Source organism: Coregonus clupeaformis, chromosome 17 (assembly GCF_020615455.1).
Source record: "Coregonus clupeaformis isolate EN_2021a chromosome 17, ASM2061545v1, whole genome shotgun sequence".
NCBI classification, from domain to species: domain Eukaryota; kingdom Metazoa; phylum Chordata; class Actinopteri; order Salmoniformes; family Salmonidae; genus Coregonus; species Coregonus clupeaformis.
Genome location: NC_059208.1, coordinates 23,518,542 through 23,537,405, shown reverse-complemented (window position 1 = coordinate 23,537,405; position 18,864 = coordinate 23,518,542). Strand labels below are relative to the sequence as shown.

At 45.0% G+C, this 18,864-nt stretch overlaps 1 protein-coding gene across 1 annotated transcript in view; it reads right to left on the bottom strand.

The window, feature by feature from the left end:
• LOC121586019 (E3 ubiquitin-protein ligase znrf2-like) overlaps positions 1 to 18,864 on the bottom strand; it is a 95,764-nt gene that overhangs the window by 26,393 nt on the left and 50,507 nt on the right. The window contains exon 2 of the mRNA XM_041902436.2: positions 4,853 to 4,948. Within this exon, the coding sequence (XP_041758370.1) occupies positions 4,853 to 4,948 (96 nt within the window). The remainder of the gene's footprint in view (positions 1 to 4,852; positions 4,949 to 18,864) is intronic.

Below are 18,864 nucleotides of genomic sequence, written 5' to 3'. Positions count from 1 at the left end.
AACAGTTCTATGCTCACTAGTTTCCCTGTCCCAGCACTGTCTCCCACTTCAGTACACTACTACAGTACACTTAAACACTATTCCCTAATACACTAATACTAGCTAGGCTACACCTGCCTTTCCCTCATAGCTAGACACACATACTACTTGTCCTCCTGCCCCCCTCATAAAAGCCCAGACATTCTCCTCAGACAGTCAGACAGGCAGACAGACAGGCAGACAGACAGTCACAACACCAGTCTCCAGCACTAACAGCAGTGCAGCAGTGTTCTCAGAGTTCAACACCAACACCCCCCTGTAGCAGTCCATCTGACAGGCTACGGTACTGAATGTGTCTATGTGAGTGTGCTTTGTGTTTGTGCTGTCTTCTCCCTGAGGACCTAGTCATTAGGACAGTGTCATACAACACAGGACTATGATACAGTAACACACAGACAGTGAGAGGGCTGGACAATAGCTGCAGTGTCTGGAGTGTCTAGTTTGAATGCCTGGACTGTGGAGGGAGAGTCCCCTCTCTCACTATCATTGATTGCTCAGTCCTACTGCTACTTCCTGTTTTCTGATCCAATCAGAGTGTCTCAGGAACAGGACAGTTGAGGTAGGTATTTCCTAGGGAGATGGTGTCACGTTTCAGAGTGTGACAGGGCTGTAGAGTGGTCCATAGGATGTCCTGCTGCAGCCCTGCAGCTCTGAGCATATCCCTCTCCAAGCACATCACTCCCACTAAGGGCTCAGTGCGTGTGTGTGTGTGTGCATTTGTGTGTGTGTGTGTGTGTGTGCAAACAGAATGCAGCTAGGTCCTCTTCTGTCTGCAGTACAGTAGGGGGGCATACAGTATGCAACAGCATCACATTGTGTATGTATGAAAGGGAGGGTAAGAGAGAGAGAGTACAAAGAGGGAGAGAGAGAAAGAGACAGAGAGAGGGAGAGAGATAGACAGAGAGAGGGCGAGAGAGAGAGAGAGAGTAAGTGAGCGAGGTAATGGGATTCCGTTGGGGAGTAGAGACAGGTGTGTGAAAAAAAAGCTTCCTCTCTCCCTCTCTCTTTCTCTCTCCCTCTCTCTTTCTCTCTCTTGTCCCGTACTGCAAAGCAATAGAAGAGGTAGAGCCACAGAGCTGGCTGTCAGAGAGGCGCTGAGAGAGGAGGAGAGGAGTAGAGGAGAAGAGGAGAGGTAGAGCCACAGAGCTGGCTGTCAGAGAGGCGCTGAGAGAGGAGGAGAGGAGGGAGGAGGAGAGGAGAAGAGGAGAGGTAGAGCCACAGAGCTGGCTGACAGAGAGGCGCTGAGAGAGGAGGGGAGAGGAGGGAGGAGAGGGAGGAGAGGGATCAGTGATAATCTCTCCTGTCCACCTCCATTACACTCCTCCCCACATGACTGATGAGCAAGGCCAGACCTCCACACAGGGAACACTAACAATCATCTTTCATCTTTCAGCTCTCTCTCTCTCTCTCTCTCTCTCTCTCTCTCTCTCTCTCTCTCTCTCTCTCTCTATCTATCTACATACGCAGACACATAAACATACACACTCTTTACTAAGACTCTGGAGTAAAGTGTCTCTCTCTCTCACCCTCCTTCTGTCTCTCCCTCGCTTTTGTCCTTTTCTCTCTCCCCCACTCCCCCTCTATCCCTATCTATACGCAAACACTCCAGGGCCTAGGCCTAAACCTGCCTGTCCTGAACACAACTTTCTCTTCATAGCCCTCTGCTATCTGCTCCGAGGGGCTTGCTCTTGTGTGTGTGTGTGTGTGTGTGTGTGTGTTTGTGTTTGTGTGTGTGTGTGTGTGTGTGTGTATGGTATTGAGATGTGAACAGACAGAGAGGAAGGACTCCTTATCTCCTCAACCTTCCAGTATCATCATCACCTTCACTTGTCAACCCTCCTCTTTCTCCTCCTGTTCCCCTTGTGTGATGGTGCCAGGACCCCTCTTTCTCACTCTCTCTTCCTCTCTCTCTCTCTCTCTCTCTCTCTCTCTCTCTCTCTCTCTCTCTCTCTCTCTCTCTCTCTCTCTCTCTCTCTCTCTCTCTCTCTCTATCTACATACGCAGACACATAAACATACACACTCTTTACTAAGACTCTGGAGTAAAGTGTCTCTCTCTCTCACCCTCCTTCTGTCTCTCCCTCGCTCTTGTCCTTTTCTCTCTCCCCCACTCCCCCTCTATCCCTGTCTCTCTCATGCTCTCCCTCTCTCTCCTGACAGAGATTAGCTAGAGAGGAGTAGAGAGTGCAGAAAGCCTGGAGGACAGCATAGGACACAGTGCTCAGGAAGAGAATGACTGGCTGAAAAGAGGCTGTCTACAGGGGTACCAGGGCAGGCCAGGACAGGGGGAGGAATCTATTCAGAGAAGGATGAGAGGGGGGAGTAAAGAGAGTGAAAGTCATGACTCACCACTCATACCCCAGCCAGTCTTCTCTAAGGTCTATTAACCCAGTAAAATGGGTTCCATTATTGGAGAATGTGATACATCTCTGATGACTAGCAGGTTTTAAAACGTTGTTGGGCTGTTTAAAACCTGTGGATTATCTTTAAACAGCAGCACTTGTCCTCTCTTTCAACTGGGTGTGTTTAAAAAGCCCTTCTTCAGGCTGAGGGAGACAAAACAAGCAGTTTAAAGTCCACATGACTGATACATCTGTCTGGGGCTTGACCTATATTTGGTCCCCTGTGATGTAGGCAGGCAGGGGAGAGATTGTGTCACAGATAGCACATGAACACAGACAACCACAATATCAGGAGTGAAGCGCACACACACACAGGCACACACACACATACACACACAAAATGGTCCACCACCCCTTAATTCATCCCCCCATTGTGTTTGATGATGGATGACTTTCCCTCAGTCCTGTTGATGTATGAGAAGCCAGGTCTACTGACCTTCACCCATCATCAGCCCAATGCTGCTACATCACAGTCGCACTAAAAACAAGCAGACACAGAGAAACTACTGCTGCCTCCCTTACCCACTCCTGAGCCAAGATGAAGGCCTGTTTGACTAGGTTTTAACAGCAAGTCACTGTGGACTGAAACGCCATGATCCAATAATATAACAGTGTCATAGAAGTGTCCAGAATTTGACCTCTGCCGAAAAAACTATTATTGGTCATGAGCTGCCAGAGGCATGTAAGTGGACTGCTCAGAGAAGACAAACAGACACATATTATTGCATCAGAAGTCACTATGTCTCAGTGTTGAATGCACACTGGGCTATATTGTTGATGTTGAGGAAGTCATGGAGTATACAAGAGCAAACAATACATTTGTGTGATTATTATTAATCTTATCAATAAACTGTGTCCCAAATGGCACTCTATTCCCTATATCGTGCACTACTTTTGCTGAAGGCACGTAGGGCTCTAGTCAAAAGTAGTGCACTATATAGTGAATAAGGTGACATTTGGGATGCACACAACATGCAGAGTCATTTGTTTTCTGACCAACTGAATCCTACATGTTGACTTAGTGCTTAGAAGGGGCCACTACAAACTCCTCATTAGGGTGTTAGGCAATGACTTCAAGAGCCTGGGCCCATTGTAGGAAGTATTTCCCCATAGAGTTGGAGTGGAAAAGGGAGGCAGGGAGATACAAGTGTGTGAGGCTCTGCAGAAATGGCTCCTCAGCCCTCTGTGTGTGTGTGTGTGTGTGTGTGTGTGTGTGTGTGTGTGTGTGTGTGTGTGTGTGTGTGTGTGTGGAGTGTGGTCTGTGCTACACTGTGCTCCAGAAACACACAGTGAGCATGAGGTCATATCCCCTTGAGGAAGCAAGAGGAAATTAGCCAGCCCTTTAAGACTGATAAGATAGCTCTTAATAAAACAAATGGCACTGGGACTTGGAGGCCTTTCTTAATATAAGATGGAGGGCTTAGCTCTGAGTGTGTGTGTGTGTTGAACTCTGTTTCTTCTCAACCAGGAATGTAAACAGGGCTACAAGTAAGCTGGGGGGTTCCAACTTTTCCCTCTCACTGCTGTATCCTAGTTTACATCCCCCTGCAGAGATTACAGTATCAGATACATTACATGTTTTCACTGTCCTTCACATAAACACCGTCCACTTAAGACTTGCAACCTGCCCGGTTTGTAATAAAAAGATATGGCCCATAAATCAATTGGACCAGTCTTCAGAAAGAGATTAAGAAACCAGGACGAGATGCAATTGTTTAGGAACCTTAGATTACTATTTATTTATGGAGTATTTTACTCATAACCATAGTAATATGACTTGTTTAGCCTGTTATGATGTACTTGGCTGTGTGTTGGCACCATAGTCATTCCACTGTGTATTTATATAAATCAAATCAAATCAAATCACATTTTGACTGACAATGCCTGAAAACATGTCAAAATGTTGTAAAAACAGGACTGATTAAGGCATTAAAGCGCCAACACAATGGGAGGCAAATGAAAGAGAGAGAGAAGGAGGGGTGTGGGGGGGGTTGTGTTTGAATTGAACTGCAGAGAGAGGAGAGAGTTGTTTTGATCAATTTGGGCAGACAGTATTGGACAGATCAGGGAGTCCAGTGACAGTCCCCTCTGTAATAGGTCTGCCATAAAACACTTTGTATTGCCATTATGATTACACAGACACAGAGCTAACACCTGCCGTGACACCAGTCACATTAGCCATTGAAGGAGAGGAGTCATTCCAACCGCCAAAAATCAAGCAGCTCATTCAGACAATGGCTGACAGCAACCATGTTGCAATAAATTAGCTTTTAATTTAACTTGCAGACAGCCACGGCAAAGTCTTGTCTGGCCACACACACATAAACACACACTAAGCCCTTCCCCTTCACAAGCACCAGCTCAGCAAAGGAGAACAGTCTAGGGGTAGGGGAGTAAAGTAAGCAGTCTTACCGTTATACGTCACTCTGGGTTTGGTCAAGCACATGACGAGGTGTAGGTCCATCTCATCTGTGGAGACAAACTTGGAACAGACAGGGCACTTGAAGCCTGCATGGTGAGAGAAGGGGAGGAGGAATGGGAGACCAAGAGGTAAATATCAGAACTCTAATTCTGTACAGGGATGGTCTGGTTACACATACATGAAATCATGAAGTACCTATACTGTTACCATAACACAGCATCACACATCCAAACTCCTTAGCCCATCCACCTCAACATTCTCTCTCTGACATTCCAAACGGAATTCTCCCTATTACATTCTCCTGCAATGACATTCTATGAGTCACACTCAATAATCTCCCTGTGATATTGACAGCAAAGATGAATTAAAATTAGGTGATATTTAACACTGATTACAAAGCTTGTCTTGACATTATCACTACGATGCAGCAGACTGCAGAGATGCCCTTTAAACTGAGATTATTAATGATCGTGTTTGGTAGATCTGCACTAAACAGTTAACACAATTAGACAGCCAAACAGACTGACAGACAGGGTGTGGTTAGTGTAGGAGTGATTACACTAGGGGTAGTATAGGAGTCATCTATCATTGACTGGACTAGCAGCTGGGCTTATGACAACCACCTCGGGTGGGCACAGAGGGAGGGAGTGTGTGTGTACGTGTGTGTGAGTGAGTGTGTGTGAGGGACATTATTGCATTAAAATTCAAACACCTGCTCGCCATCCATCCCTCGAGTCCAGCCAGTCAACAGTGATTAGTATCCCTTTCCTGCAGTCAATGACCAAAAGCGCCCTCTTTGGCCTCATGGATGGAATGTTATTAATAGTTTTCATAATTTCATCATTAATAAAGATTATTATTAAAAACCAGACGAAAATCCGGTGTTTCTATGTCAAACAATTTAGTTATATTTCAGTCTTCTGTGATGTATATAAAGTGTAATATTGGGATGCAAAATCTAAATTGAATACATTTCAACTCTATATGTGACATGGTAAGCCCATAACCATGTGTGTGAGGTGTATCCTTTTGTTTCAAAGTAGATTTGTTTAAGACTGGAAGAAACACTGTGTGATTTAGCCCACTGCAGTAAAAGGCTAATGAAACGTTGTGTGTGTTTGAACCGTATGTGTGTGTGTGTGTGTACAGTATGTGTGTGTGTGTGTGAGTGTGAGTGTGTCCGGACTGATCCAGTCTGTCACCCTGGTCTACAAGGATAAAGAGATTATTCAGCCAGTGGCCAACAGGTTCTCACCTCAAGGCTCTGTCCCCTCAGCTTATCATACATTTTACATTTTAGTCATTTAGCAGACGCTCTTATCCAGAGCGACTTACAGTTAGTGAGTGCATAAATTTTTTCATACTGGCCCCCTGTGGGAAACGAACCCACAACCCTGGCGTTGCAAGCACCATGCTCTACCAACTGAGCTACAGGGGACTACCCATTACCATTATATCTTGCTGCTCACTATAGCATACACACACACGTGTGTATTTCCAGATTATTTCCACATCAACAACACATACCAGGCCAGGGCTAGATCCTGGTGTGTGAATGCAAACAGACACACAGACACACTAACCAGGTTTCCATCTAACCATTTCATGCAGAAGAATTACCTGACGCATATAAACAACAGTCATGTCGGTACAATTTCATACATTTCAACAGACCATTTGTTTCTTTGACAAGGTGGGATCTTATTGTGTCGGTAAAATTAATTATGCAAGAAATGGCGTTGGAAACGCCTTGATGCGCAAATATTGATATAATAACCATCATATCGAAAATAAACGTGGAATCGCGGCATGATATGGGCCTACCACCACAACGTGAAAAAGCACTTAAAGTTTATAAGCAGATTAAATAAGTTGTGATGAACCTCACATGGTGGTTAAGTGCATGGTGATCATGCACTTTCCCAATATGTTAAATATTGAGGGTAGACTATTATTTGATTGCTGGTGGCATAATGATAGGTGTTTGGCTGCCAATTATCAAATAAAATTATCTTGCTCTTATTAATATCTCATCATATAACCCCCTGTCCACTGTATTAGCCAAGTATTGTCTAGAGAGAGCCTGCAGAAAAACTAGATTGTGCAAGTTTGTGTGACAAAACCATCTGTAGAGTTGAAATTGCAATCGGAACCCATGCAACTTATGTTTTTTATTTGGTACTTGGGAACTTAACTGCAGAAGTCATTTTTGAGTGCACTACGTCATCACGCACAGCCTTTTGTCCACAATAAGTCAGTTTGATGGAAACACACCTCTGGTGGGAAAATGCACATATTGTTTTTATGCAGATTTTAGAATATTAGCATGAAAATCTGTCTCCAATTGGATGGAAACCTAGCTACAGACACACACACCAGGATGACTGATATATTATGAGGATGCACTTTCCAGGAAATTAATCTGGAAATACTCAGTCACAACACACACACCTCCGTAGACCCTGCACTCCTACAGACAACAATCAATATCTAGCCTAACTCAACTCTGCAGGGGGTACAGTTATATTTACAGATTTGAAGACAATACTGTAGCAAATCCGGGGGTAGCCCGGCCAAGCGGTCCGAACCTCTTGACGAGGTAGCTAGGTGTTGGGTTAACGTCGCTACATTACCCCCTTCCTTTGGGAGAGCGTGTCCCCACGCTTCTCTATACCAGGTCTCTCACGCCACTTCCGACACCAATGTGTGTGTTTGTGTGTGTGTGTGTGTGCATCTGGGTATTTTCATAATATTTTCATGGAAAATGCATCCTCATAATATATGACTCATCCTGGTGTGTGTGCGTACAAACAGACACCAGTGTGTGTGTGTGTAGATATTGGCTGTACTAAATGCTAATCCCTTTCTGTGGGAGGGTATTGGAGAGGAGGAGAGGAGATGAGAGGAGAGGAGAGGAGAGGAGTGTCCCACTTCCAGCTAATACACTCAGGGTGTTAGCACTACTGGAGGGACTAGAGGAGAGGAGAGGAGAGTTGAGAAAGTCAGAGCTGAATTACTACACAACTCCCTCAGCATAAGCCTCAACAGACCCATTGAAATTGGGAATGCAATCCTCCTCTGACTAACTGACTCACTGAGGGGGTTAACCATCTCTCCTTCGCTCATCATTACCCAGCCCTCCTCTTCCCCCCTCCATGTAGACATCATGCTCACACCCTGCTGCTCTGGCTCTGGCTCTGGTACAGCAGACAGTGAACGTCTCTGTGTCTGCCCAGTGCCCACTATAGGGCACATGATATGTCTGCCAACTAGGCCTATAGGGCAAAATGGGGCACAGAGGCACAGTGGGACTGTAGCATGGCCTGTCTGGCCAGCTGTAGGGACTAGGGGTCAGGTTATCTTGCTACAGTGATTCTGGATGTAGTGAGTCAATACAGATCATCTAAAGGTGACGTAGACAGTCACATACTACGTGTTTTGGTGTGTCTGTATGTATGACTGTTCACCTGACATTCCCAGCCTTTACAAGAGAAGCTATCTATCTGTCTGACCACATGCACTGTAATACAAACCCGACACGGCTGCTTGCTTGGTGTTATAGGTAACACACTCCTATCAAATGACTGTCCCTTTGTGTGTGTGTGTGTGTGTGTGTGTGTGTGTGTGTGTGTGTGTGTGTGTGTGTGTGTGTGTGTGTGTGTGTGTGTGTGTGTGTGTGTGTGTGTGTGTGTGTGTATGCGTGGGTGTCTGTGTGTATTTGTGTGTGTGTGTCTGTGCGCCCTCTCTGTGTCTCTGGGTTATTTACTGTTAACCATGGCCCCAGGAGGAGAGCAGCTGCATATTAACCAATGACCACATCAACAACACATACCAGGCCAGGGCTAGATCCAGGGCCAACTGCCACAGAACAGCAACTTGAACGTCATACCCCAACACACATAGACCCCAGTACTCCTAGAGGTAACAATCTATATCAAGCCTAACTCAACTCTGCAGGGGGTAGAGTTAGATGTACAGATCTGAAGATAATCCACTGGCATGAAATGTATAGGGCACATAGGCCTACAAACCAGCTACCATGCAGTAGAAACTAACTGTCAGAAAGCCTGCTGTCTGGCAAGGAGAATAATGAGCTCAATTGTACTGCTATCCATGTTTATCTTGTTTCAACATCTGTTTCTATGTGAGAGAGAGAGAGAAGAGAGAAGAGAGAAGAGAGAGAGAGAGAGAGGGAGAGATAGAGAGAGAGAGAGAGAGCTCAAAGACATTGCTCCTGCATTTTTAACAAAATATATAGATTTAGAGTTAGATAAAGTAGGATTTTTTTGGCAGGGACATATACAGGATACTACCCTCCAAAACATAACCTTAATTCCAAACCAAAACTCCAAACCTACAACCTGATTTTGGACGGAATTACCTGGAAAGCTTTCTACTACCAAGGATTACTATTCTCAAACTATACAGCAAATGCTCTGGCAAACAAACAGAAACCTGAAAACACCATCCAACCTGGAACTGAGTGAGTAATGTTTAGTATGAAGCTATTTTTCACTTTCAAAAACCAAGAAGAAAAATACATTACAATGATATATTTTATTTTATAAGGACTGAATGCTAAGGCTACCAAGCTTAAGCTTGCTTGACAAAGAGATACAATTTCAATTAGCACTGACGTGTGAAGTGAGAGGTGTCAAAGCCCCTGAGCCCAACAATGGCAGGAGAGTCGTACAGTCTACCCCAACCAAATGGAGAGGCCTTAGAAGCACCCCCACTGTTCAGAGGTCATTAAAATACAGTACCCTCTGAATGTAAAAAACGACAAGACACGAAAAGAGTACAAATTGAAACTTCTTTTGGGGAAGCAGGAGACACTTTTTGCTGATTTGTATAAAAATGGGAACATAAGCAACCTTATCTTCCACACAGACCATCCCCTGGCATGGCACAGTGCTATACTAGCACACTACCCCTCCGTTAAGAGGGGGGTGTTAGCGACGGGTGGAAACTCAGGATACTGGACAACGAGGACTCTGAGTCGTCTAATATTAATCTCTATAAATCTGGAACCGTTTTGGTTCAAGGCAACACCAAACAGTTCCAGCTGGACTTTCACCTAATCAAAGAAATAGCTCAGCAGGAGAAGCTCTCCCTTGAGAAAGATACCCCTACCCCCGAGCGGGTCAGACCAGACCTCTTCATTAAATAACCCCACAGAGCAACCCCAAGCAGAAAGTCAACTTCCCAGCACAGAGTACTACTCCCTCATTGAAATGAAGGATAAATTCACCCAGCTGGAGGTAAGGCAGGTGGAGCTGGAACAGCAGGTGAACACACTCCAGTCAGCACAGACCCAGACAACAGTCCAGCACAACAACACCCCCTTAACTAGACCTGGAGAGCTGCAGGTAGAGAGAGACATGTCTGCACTCTGGACTGTGGTGAGACAACATCAACAGGAGAAAGAGCAGGAGCAGGAGAAGAACAGAGCACTAGAGGAGAGGATCAGAGTGCTGGAGGAGAAGGTGAGAACGATGACGGGTGACATAGAACAACCCATTAGAGAGCTGGCCACCCCCGCAGAGAAGCCAGCAGAACAGCCCACCTCAGATCCTGGCCAAAGTCTCGACACCGCAGCAGAACAGTACACCCTAGACCCTGACCATAGCCTCGACATCACACACAGACAAACAAATGAAGAACCCCAAGCCCAGGGGATCCCAACCCCTCTGAGCAACCCCCCAGTCAGACACCCTGATAGCCCTCATGACGACCCCCCCACACCCACTGAGGACATACACAAGCCACAGATTGTACTCCTTATGGACTCAAACGGGAAATACATACAAGAAAATAAACTTTTTCCAAAACACACAGTGTCTAAACTCTGGTGTCCAAACACCCAGCGCGCCCTAGACCTTCTGTCTGAGGACCGACTAGGATCACCCAGCCACATAATAATACACACAGGCACAAACGACCTGAGAACACAGCAGGAAAGGGTGGCCACATCACTCAAGGGAGTGATAGAAAAAGCTTCTTCTACTTTCCCCAACGCACAAGTGGTTATCTCAACCCTGTTACCACGAAAATACTTCCACCCTGCTACCATACAGCGGGTAAACGCAAGTATTTCCCGTGACTGTGCATCAAAACCAAATGTCTACCTGGCCCACCACTCCACCCTGGACGTGAACAGCCTTTATGACCAGGTCCACCTATACAAGGCAGCAGTGCCCACCTTCGCCCCGGACCCTAAAGGATATCGCCCTCAACCGCAGACCCAACACCTCACACAGGAGCAACAGATCAACAGACACCCCGCCCAGACCAGCGAGACACTCTCCCAGACCTGCGGGACCCCCCCAGGACCTACACATAGAGGACCCCCACAGAGAGGACCTACATCCAGACCACAGCACCATCAACCACATCTACACCCCCCACCCCCACCAATTAACTCCCCCCAAGTCAACCATGCCCACACCCCATTTAGGCCCCCTCAGATCAGACCTATGCCCCTCCTACCCACCCCAAGCCCCCCACTCCCACAAAGAGGGCCTCAACATGAAAGTCACACATACGCCCAGGCCGTGAGCAGGCAAACAGGCCCAACACCCACTCTTACACTAGCCCAAGCCAATGGCATGTACCAGATGCTCAGCAGGCTCTGCTCACAATTACTGGCCTGAGGCCAAACCACACAACCAACAACATTAGACACTTTATGGAACACAAAGCCTTCACTATTTCATCCTGGAATATCCAAGGCCTGAGGTCATCTGCCTTTGGCCTAAAGAGCAGGAATCTGGACTTCACCAAAGAAATCGGAAATACGGACATTGTCATCCTACAAGAAACATGGTATAGAGGAGACGGACCCACTGGTTGCCCTCTAGGTTACAGAGAGCTGGTAGTCCCATCTACCAAACTACCAGGTGTGAAACAGGGAAGGGACTCAGGGGGTAGGCTAATTTGGTATAGAGCAGACCTAACTCACTCTATTAAATTAATCAAAACAGGAACATTTTACATTTGGTTAGAAATTCAAAAGGAAATTATCTCAACTGAGAAAAATGTCCTCCTGTGTGCTACCTATATCCCCCACTAGAATCCCCATACTTTAATGAAGACAGTTTCTCCATCCTGGAGGGGGAAATCAATCATTTCCAGACCCAGGGACATGTACTAGTCTGTGGCGACCTAAATGCCAGAACTGGACAAGAACCTGACACCCTCAGCACACAGGGGGACAAACACCTACCTGGAGGTGACAGCATTCCGTCCCCCATATGCCCCCCTAGGCACAACTGCGACAACATAACCAACAAAAACGGGTTACGACTCCTGCAGCTCTGTCGCACACTGGGTATGTACATAGTCAATGGTAGGCTTCGAGGGGACTCCTATGGTAGGTACACCTATAGCTCATCTCTTGGCAGTAGTACTGTAGACTATTTTATCACTGACCTCAACCCAGAGTCTCTCAGAGCGTTCACAGTCAGCCCACTGACACCCCTATCAGACCACAGCAAAATCACAGTCTACTTGAACAGAGCAATACTCAATCATGAGGCATCAAAGCCAAAGGAACTGAATAATATTAAGAAATGCTATAGATGGAAGGAAAGTAGTGTTGAAACCTACCAAAAAACAATTAGGAAACAACAAATTCAATCCATTCTAGACAACTTCCTGGACAAAACGTTCCACTGTAATAGTGAAGGTGTAAACTTGGCAGTAGAAAACCTAAACAGTATATTTGACCTCTCAGCTTCCCTATCAAATCTAAAAATCTCTAACAGAAAACCAAAGAAAAGTAATAACAGTGATAAATGGTTTGATGAAGAATGCAAAAACCTAAGAAAGAAATTGAGAAACCTATCCAACCAAAAACATAGAGACCCAGAAAACCTGAGCCTACGCCTTCACTATGGTGAATCACTAAAACAATACAGAAATACACTACGGAAAAGAAGGAACAGCATGTCAGAAATCAGCTCAATGTAATTGAAGAATCCATAGACTCTAACCACTTCTGGGAAAATTGGAAAACACTAAACAAACAACAACACGAAGAGCTATCTATCCAAAACGGAGATGTATGGGTAAACCACTTCTCCAATCTTTTTGGCCCTATAACAGAGAACAAACAGCAAAAAAATATACATGATCAAATGCAAATCTTAGAATCAACTATTAAAGACTACCAGAACACACTGGATTCTCCAATTACATTGAATATACTACAGGACAAAATACAAACCCTCCAACCCAAAAAGTCCTGTGGTGTTGATGGTATCCTCAATGAAATGATAAAATATACAGACCACAAATTTCAATTAGCTACAGTGGGGAGAACAAGTATTTGATACACTGCCGATTTTGCAGGTTTTCCTACTAACAAAGCATGCAGAGGTCTGTAATTTTTCTCACAGGCAGGGGCGGTGTGTTCAATAGGGCGATATGGGCGACGCACTGCCAAACGGGAAAAGGAAGGGATTTTTTTTCTAATCAATTATATCACGGCAACAGTAGTTATCAGTGTTGTAATCTAGACGTTTGATCTGCCACAGTGCCACTAAATGTCCAATCAGGCTAAAGTCGTGCTTCAAATGGCCCCCCCCCCTTTTGGGGCGATTTCAGTCAGGTTGAAAATCGCCCAGAAGTCTGTCATAGACTCCCATGTAAAATCTATTTTTTTCAAATATCAGAGCTTTCAATACAATCTCTATGGGTTTCTGAGGGCTTGCACTTACGCGCTTTCGTCATACGTAACATAACCATGAACGTAACTAAGAAAAGAGCGGGTAGCAGCGTCAATCAATTCACTAATACTATCAAAATGGCTAGGCTTCAGTGCAACTCGATTGTGTCTTTGAAAGAAGTTCCTTTTTGTCGGCGAACAAATGAAGATAAATTGGCAACGAAACAATTAGGACCTCCCAGACCAAATTTAATAATTCAACAGGTTTCTACTAAAGGGGGGAAGTCCTACACCCGAGGATTTTCCAAAAATTGGTACGAACGAAAAACCTGGCTAGCAGGCTGCGATGTAGCTAATGCAGTCTTCTGCTACCCCCTGCTTACTCTTTCACCCTGAAGGCGGCACGGCAGACAGCATCGCTTGGACAGCGACTGGTGTGTAACGGACATGCACCATCTTTCAGGAAAGATTAAGAAACATGAGCTGTCAAAGACCCACATGGATAGCTGTTTGAGATTGTCTGCTTTGGGGAGAGTGAACATTCCCACTCAACTGGATGAGGGATACAGGCTAGCTGTCCGCCGCCACAACGATGAGGTTAGTGTTGATAATCACAAGTTTACTGGAGAACTGAAACTGACAAGGCTGACAAGATAGGACCCTTTTGTCCATTGTTATTGGATAGGAACAGAACATATAACCAGCTCCTGACCTAAATAGATCTTAGCACAACATTTTACTCAACATATCATATTCCATATTCACTATAACAAATATATTTACTACGACATTAGCAAGAACCGCCACATCCTCAGCCGGCTAATCCAGTGTGTGAAGTTTTGCGGAGTGTTTGAGTTAGCTTTGCGAGGCAAAGATGAAACTGAGGGCTCCACCAACCCTGGTAAGCCAACACTTTTGAGATCAGTCAATAAATGCTTCTGGTATTGACTTATATGCTGCCCCTGTCTTCATGTTGTTGCTGGACATATCTTTTTTAAAATGTGTGTAGGTCACCTAAATCATCAGAAAAATTGCCCCCCCTGAGAATTTTTTCAGGAGCCGCCACTGCTCACAGGTACACTTCAACTGTGAGAGACGGAATCTAAAACAAAAATCCAGAAAATCACATTTTATGATTTTTAAGTAATTAATTTGCATTTTATTGCATGACATAAGTACTTGATACATCAGAAAAGCAGAACTTAATATTTGGTACAGAAACCTTTGTTTGCAATTACAGAGATCATACGTTTCCTGTAGGTCTTGACCAGGTTTGCACACACTGCAGCAGGGATTTTGGCCCACTCCTCCATACAGACCTTCTCCAGATCCTTCAGGTTTCAGGGCTGTCGCTGGGCAATACGGACTTTCAGCTCCCTCCAAAGATTTTCTATTGGGTTCAGGTCTGGAGACTGGCTAGGCCACTCCAGGACCTTGATATGCTTCTTACAGAGCCACTCCTTAGTTAACCTGGCTGTGTGTTTCGGGTCGTTGTCATGCTGGAAGACCCAGCCACGAGCCATCTTCAATGCTCTTACTGAGGGAAGGAGGTTGTTGGCCAAGATCTCGCGATACATGGCCCCATCCATCCTCCCCTCAATACGGTGCAGTCGTCCTCTCCCCTTTGCAGAAAAGCATCCCCAAAGAATGATGTTTCCACCTCCATGCTTCACAGTTGGGATGGTGTTCTTGGGGTTGTACTCAACCTTCTTCTTCCTCCAAACACGGCGAGTGGAGTTTAGACCAAAAAGCTCTATTTTTGTCTCATCAGACCACATTACCTTCTCCCATTCCTCCTCTGGATCATCCAGATGGTCATTGGCAGACTTCAGATGGGCCTGGACATGCGCTGTCTTGAGCAGGGGGACCTTGCGTGCGCTGCAGGATTTTAATCCATGACGGCGTAGTGTGTTACTAATGGTGTTCTTTGAGACTGTGGTCCCAGCTCTCTTCAGGTCATTGACCAGGTCCTGCCGTGTAGTTCTGTGCTGATCCCTCACCTTTCTCATGATCCTTGATGCCCCACGAGGTGAGATCTTGCATGGAGCCCCAGACCGAGGGTGATTGACCATCATCTTGAACTTCTTCCATTTTCTAATAATTGCGCCAACAGTTGTTGCCTTCTCACCAAGCTGCTTGCCTATTGTCCTGTAGCCCATCCCAGCCTTGTGCAGGTCTACAATTTTATCCCTGATGTCCTTACACAGCTCTCTGGTGTTGGCCATTGTGGAGAGGTTGGAGTCTGTTTGATTGAGTGTGTGGACAGGTGTCTTTTATACAGGTAACGAGTTCAAACAGGTGCAGTTAATACAGGTAATGAGTGGAGAACAGGAGGGCTTCTTAAATAAAAACTATCAGGTCTGTGAGAGCCGGAATTCTTACTGGTTGGTAGGTGATCAAATACTTATGTCATGCAATAAAATGCAAATTAATTACTTAAAAATCATACAATGTGATTTTCTAGATTTTCTGTCTCTCACAGTTGAAGTGTACCTATGATAAAAATTACAGACCTCTACATGCTTTGTAAGTAGGAAAACCTGCAAAATCGGCAGTGTATCAAATACTTGTTCTCCCCACTGTATACTTAAACTCTTTAACATCATCCTTAGCTCTGGCATCTTCCCCAATATTTGGAACCAAGGACTGATCACCCCAATCCACAAAAGTGGAGACAAATTTGACCCCAATAACTACCGTGGGATATGCGTCAACAGCAACCTTGGGAAAATCCTCTGCATTATCATTAACAGCAGACTAGTTCATTTCCTCAGTGAAAACAATGTACTGAGCAAATGTCAAATTGGCTTTTTACCAAATTACCGTACGACAGACCACGTATTCACCCTGCACACCCTAATTGACAAACAAACAAACCAAAACAAAGGCAAAGTATTCTCATGCTTTGTTGATTTCAAAAAAGCTTTTGACTCAATTTGGCATGAGGGTCTGCTATACAAATTGATGGAAAGTGGGGTTGGGGGAAAAACATACGACATTATAAAATCCATGTACACAAACAACAAGTGTGCGGTTAAAATTGGCAAAAAACACACACATTTCTTTCCACAGGGCCGTGGGGTGAGACCGCGTTGCAGTTTAAGCCCCACCCTCTTCAATATATACAGTGGGGGAAAAAAGTATTTAGTCAGCCACCAATTGTGCAAGTTCTCCCACTTAAAAAGATGAGAGAGGCCTGTAATTTTCATCATAGGTACACGTCAACTATGACAGACAAATTGAGAAAAAAAATTCCAGAAAATCACATTGTAGGATTTTTCATGAATTTATTTGCAAATTATGGTGGAAAATAAGTATTTGGTCACCTACAAACAAGCAAGATTTCTGGCTCTCACAGACCTGTAACTTCTTCTTTAAGAGGCTCATCTGTCATCCACTCGTTACCTGTATTAATGGCACCTGTTTGAACTTGTTATCAGTATAAAAGACACCTGTCCACAACCTCAAACAGTCACACCCCAAACTCCACTATGGCCAAGTCCAAAGAGCTGTCAAAGGACACCAGAAACAAAATTGTAGACCTGCACAAGGCTGGGAAGACTGAATCTGCAATAGGTAAGCAGCTTGGTTTGAAGAAATCAACTGTGGGAGCAATTATTAGGAAATGGAAGACATACAAGACCACTGATAATCTCCCTCGATCTGGGGCTCCACGCAAGATCTCACCCCGTGGGGTCAAAATGATCACAAGAACGGTGAGCAAAAATCCCAGAACTACATGGGGGGACCTAGTGAATGACCTGCAGAGAGCTGAGACCAAAGTAACAAAGCCTACCATCAGTAACACACTACGCCGCCAGGGACTCAAATCCTGCAGTGCGAGACGTGTCCCCCTGCTTAAGCCAGCCCCGTCTGAAGTTTGCTAGAGTGCATTTGGATGATCCAGAAGAGGATTGGGAGACTGTCATATGGTCAGATGAAACCAAAATATAACTTTTTGGTAAAAACTCAACTCGTCGTGTTTGGAGGACAAAGAATGCTGAGTTGCATCCAAAGAACACCATACCTACTGTGAAGCATGGGGGTGGAAACATCATGCTTTGGGGCTGTTTTTCTGCAAAGGGACCAGGACGACTGATCCGTGTAAAGGAAAAAATGAATGGGGCCATGTATCGTGAGATTTTGAGTGAAAACCTCCTTCCATCAGCAAGGGCATTGAAGATGAAACGTGGCTGGGTCTTTCAGCATGACAATGATCCCAAAAACACCGCCCGGGCAACGAAGGAGTGGCTTCGTAAGAAGCATTTCAAGGTCCTGGAGTGGCCTAGCCAGTCTCCAGATCTCAAACCCATAGAAAATCTTTGGAGGGAGTTGAAAGTCTGTGTTGCCCAGCGACAGCCCCAAAAACATCACTGCTCTAGAGGAGATCTGCATGGAGGAATGGGCCAAAATACCAGCAACAGTGTGTGAAAACCTTGTGAAGACTTACAGAAAACGTTTGACCTTTGTCATTGCCAACAAAGGGTATATAACAAAGTATTGAGAAACTTTTGTTATTGACCAAATACTTATTTTCCACCATAATTTGCAAATAAATTCATAAAAAATCCTACAATGTAATTTTCTGGAAATTTTTTTCTCAATTTGTCTGTCATAGTTTACGTGTACCTATGATGAAAATTACAGGCCTCTCTCATCCTTTTAAGTGGGAGAACTTGCACAATTGGTGGCTGACTAAATACTTTTTTTCCCCACTGTATATCAATGAATTGGCGAGGGCACTAGAACAGTCTGCAGCACCCGGCCTCACCCTACTAGAATCTGAAGACAAATGTCTTCTGTTTGCTGATGATCTGGTGCTTCTGTCACCAACCAAGGAGGGCCTACAGCAGCACCTAGATCTTCTGCACAGATTTACTGTCAGACCTGGGCCCTGACAGTAAATCTCAGTAAGACAAAAATAATGGTGTTCCAAAAAAGGTCCAGTTGCCAGGACCACAAATACAAATTCCATCTAGACACCGTTGCCCTAGAGCACACAAAAAACTATACATACCTCGGCCTAAACATCAGCGCCACAGGTAACTTCCACAAAGCTGTGAACGATCTGAGAGACAAGGCAAGAAGGGCCTTCTATGCCATCAAAAGGAACATAAAATTTGACATACCAATTAGGATCTGGCTAAAAATACTTGAATCAGTTATAGAACCCATTGCCCTTTATGGTTCTGAGGTCTGGGGTCCGCTCACCAACCAAGAATTCACAAAATGGGACAAACACCAAATTGAGACTCTGCATGCAGAATTCTGCAAAAACATCCTCCGTGTACAACGTAAAACACCAAATAATGCATGCAGAACAGAATTAGGCCA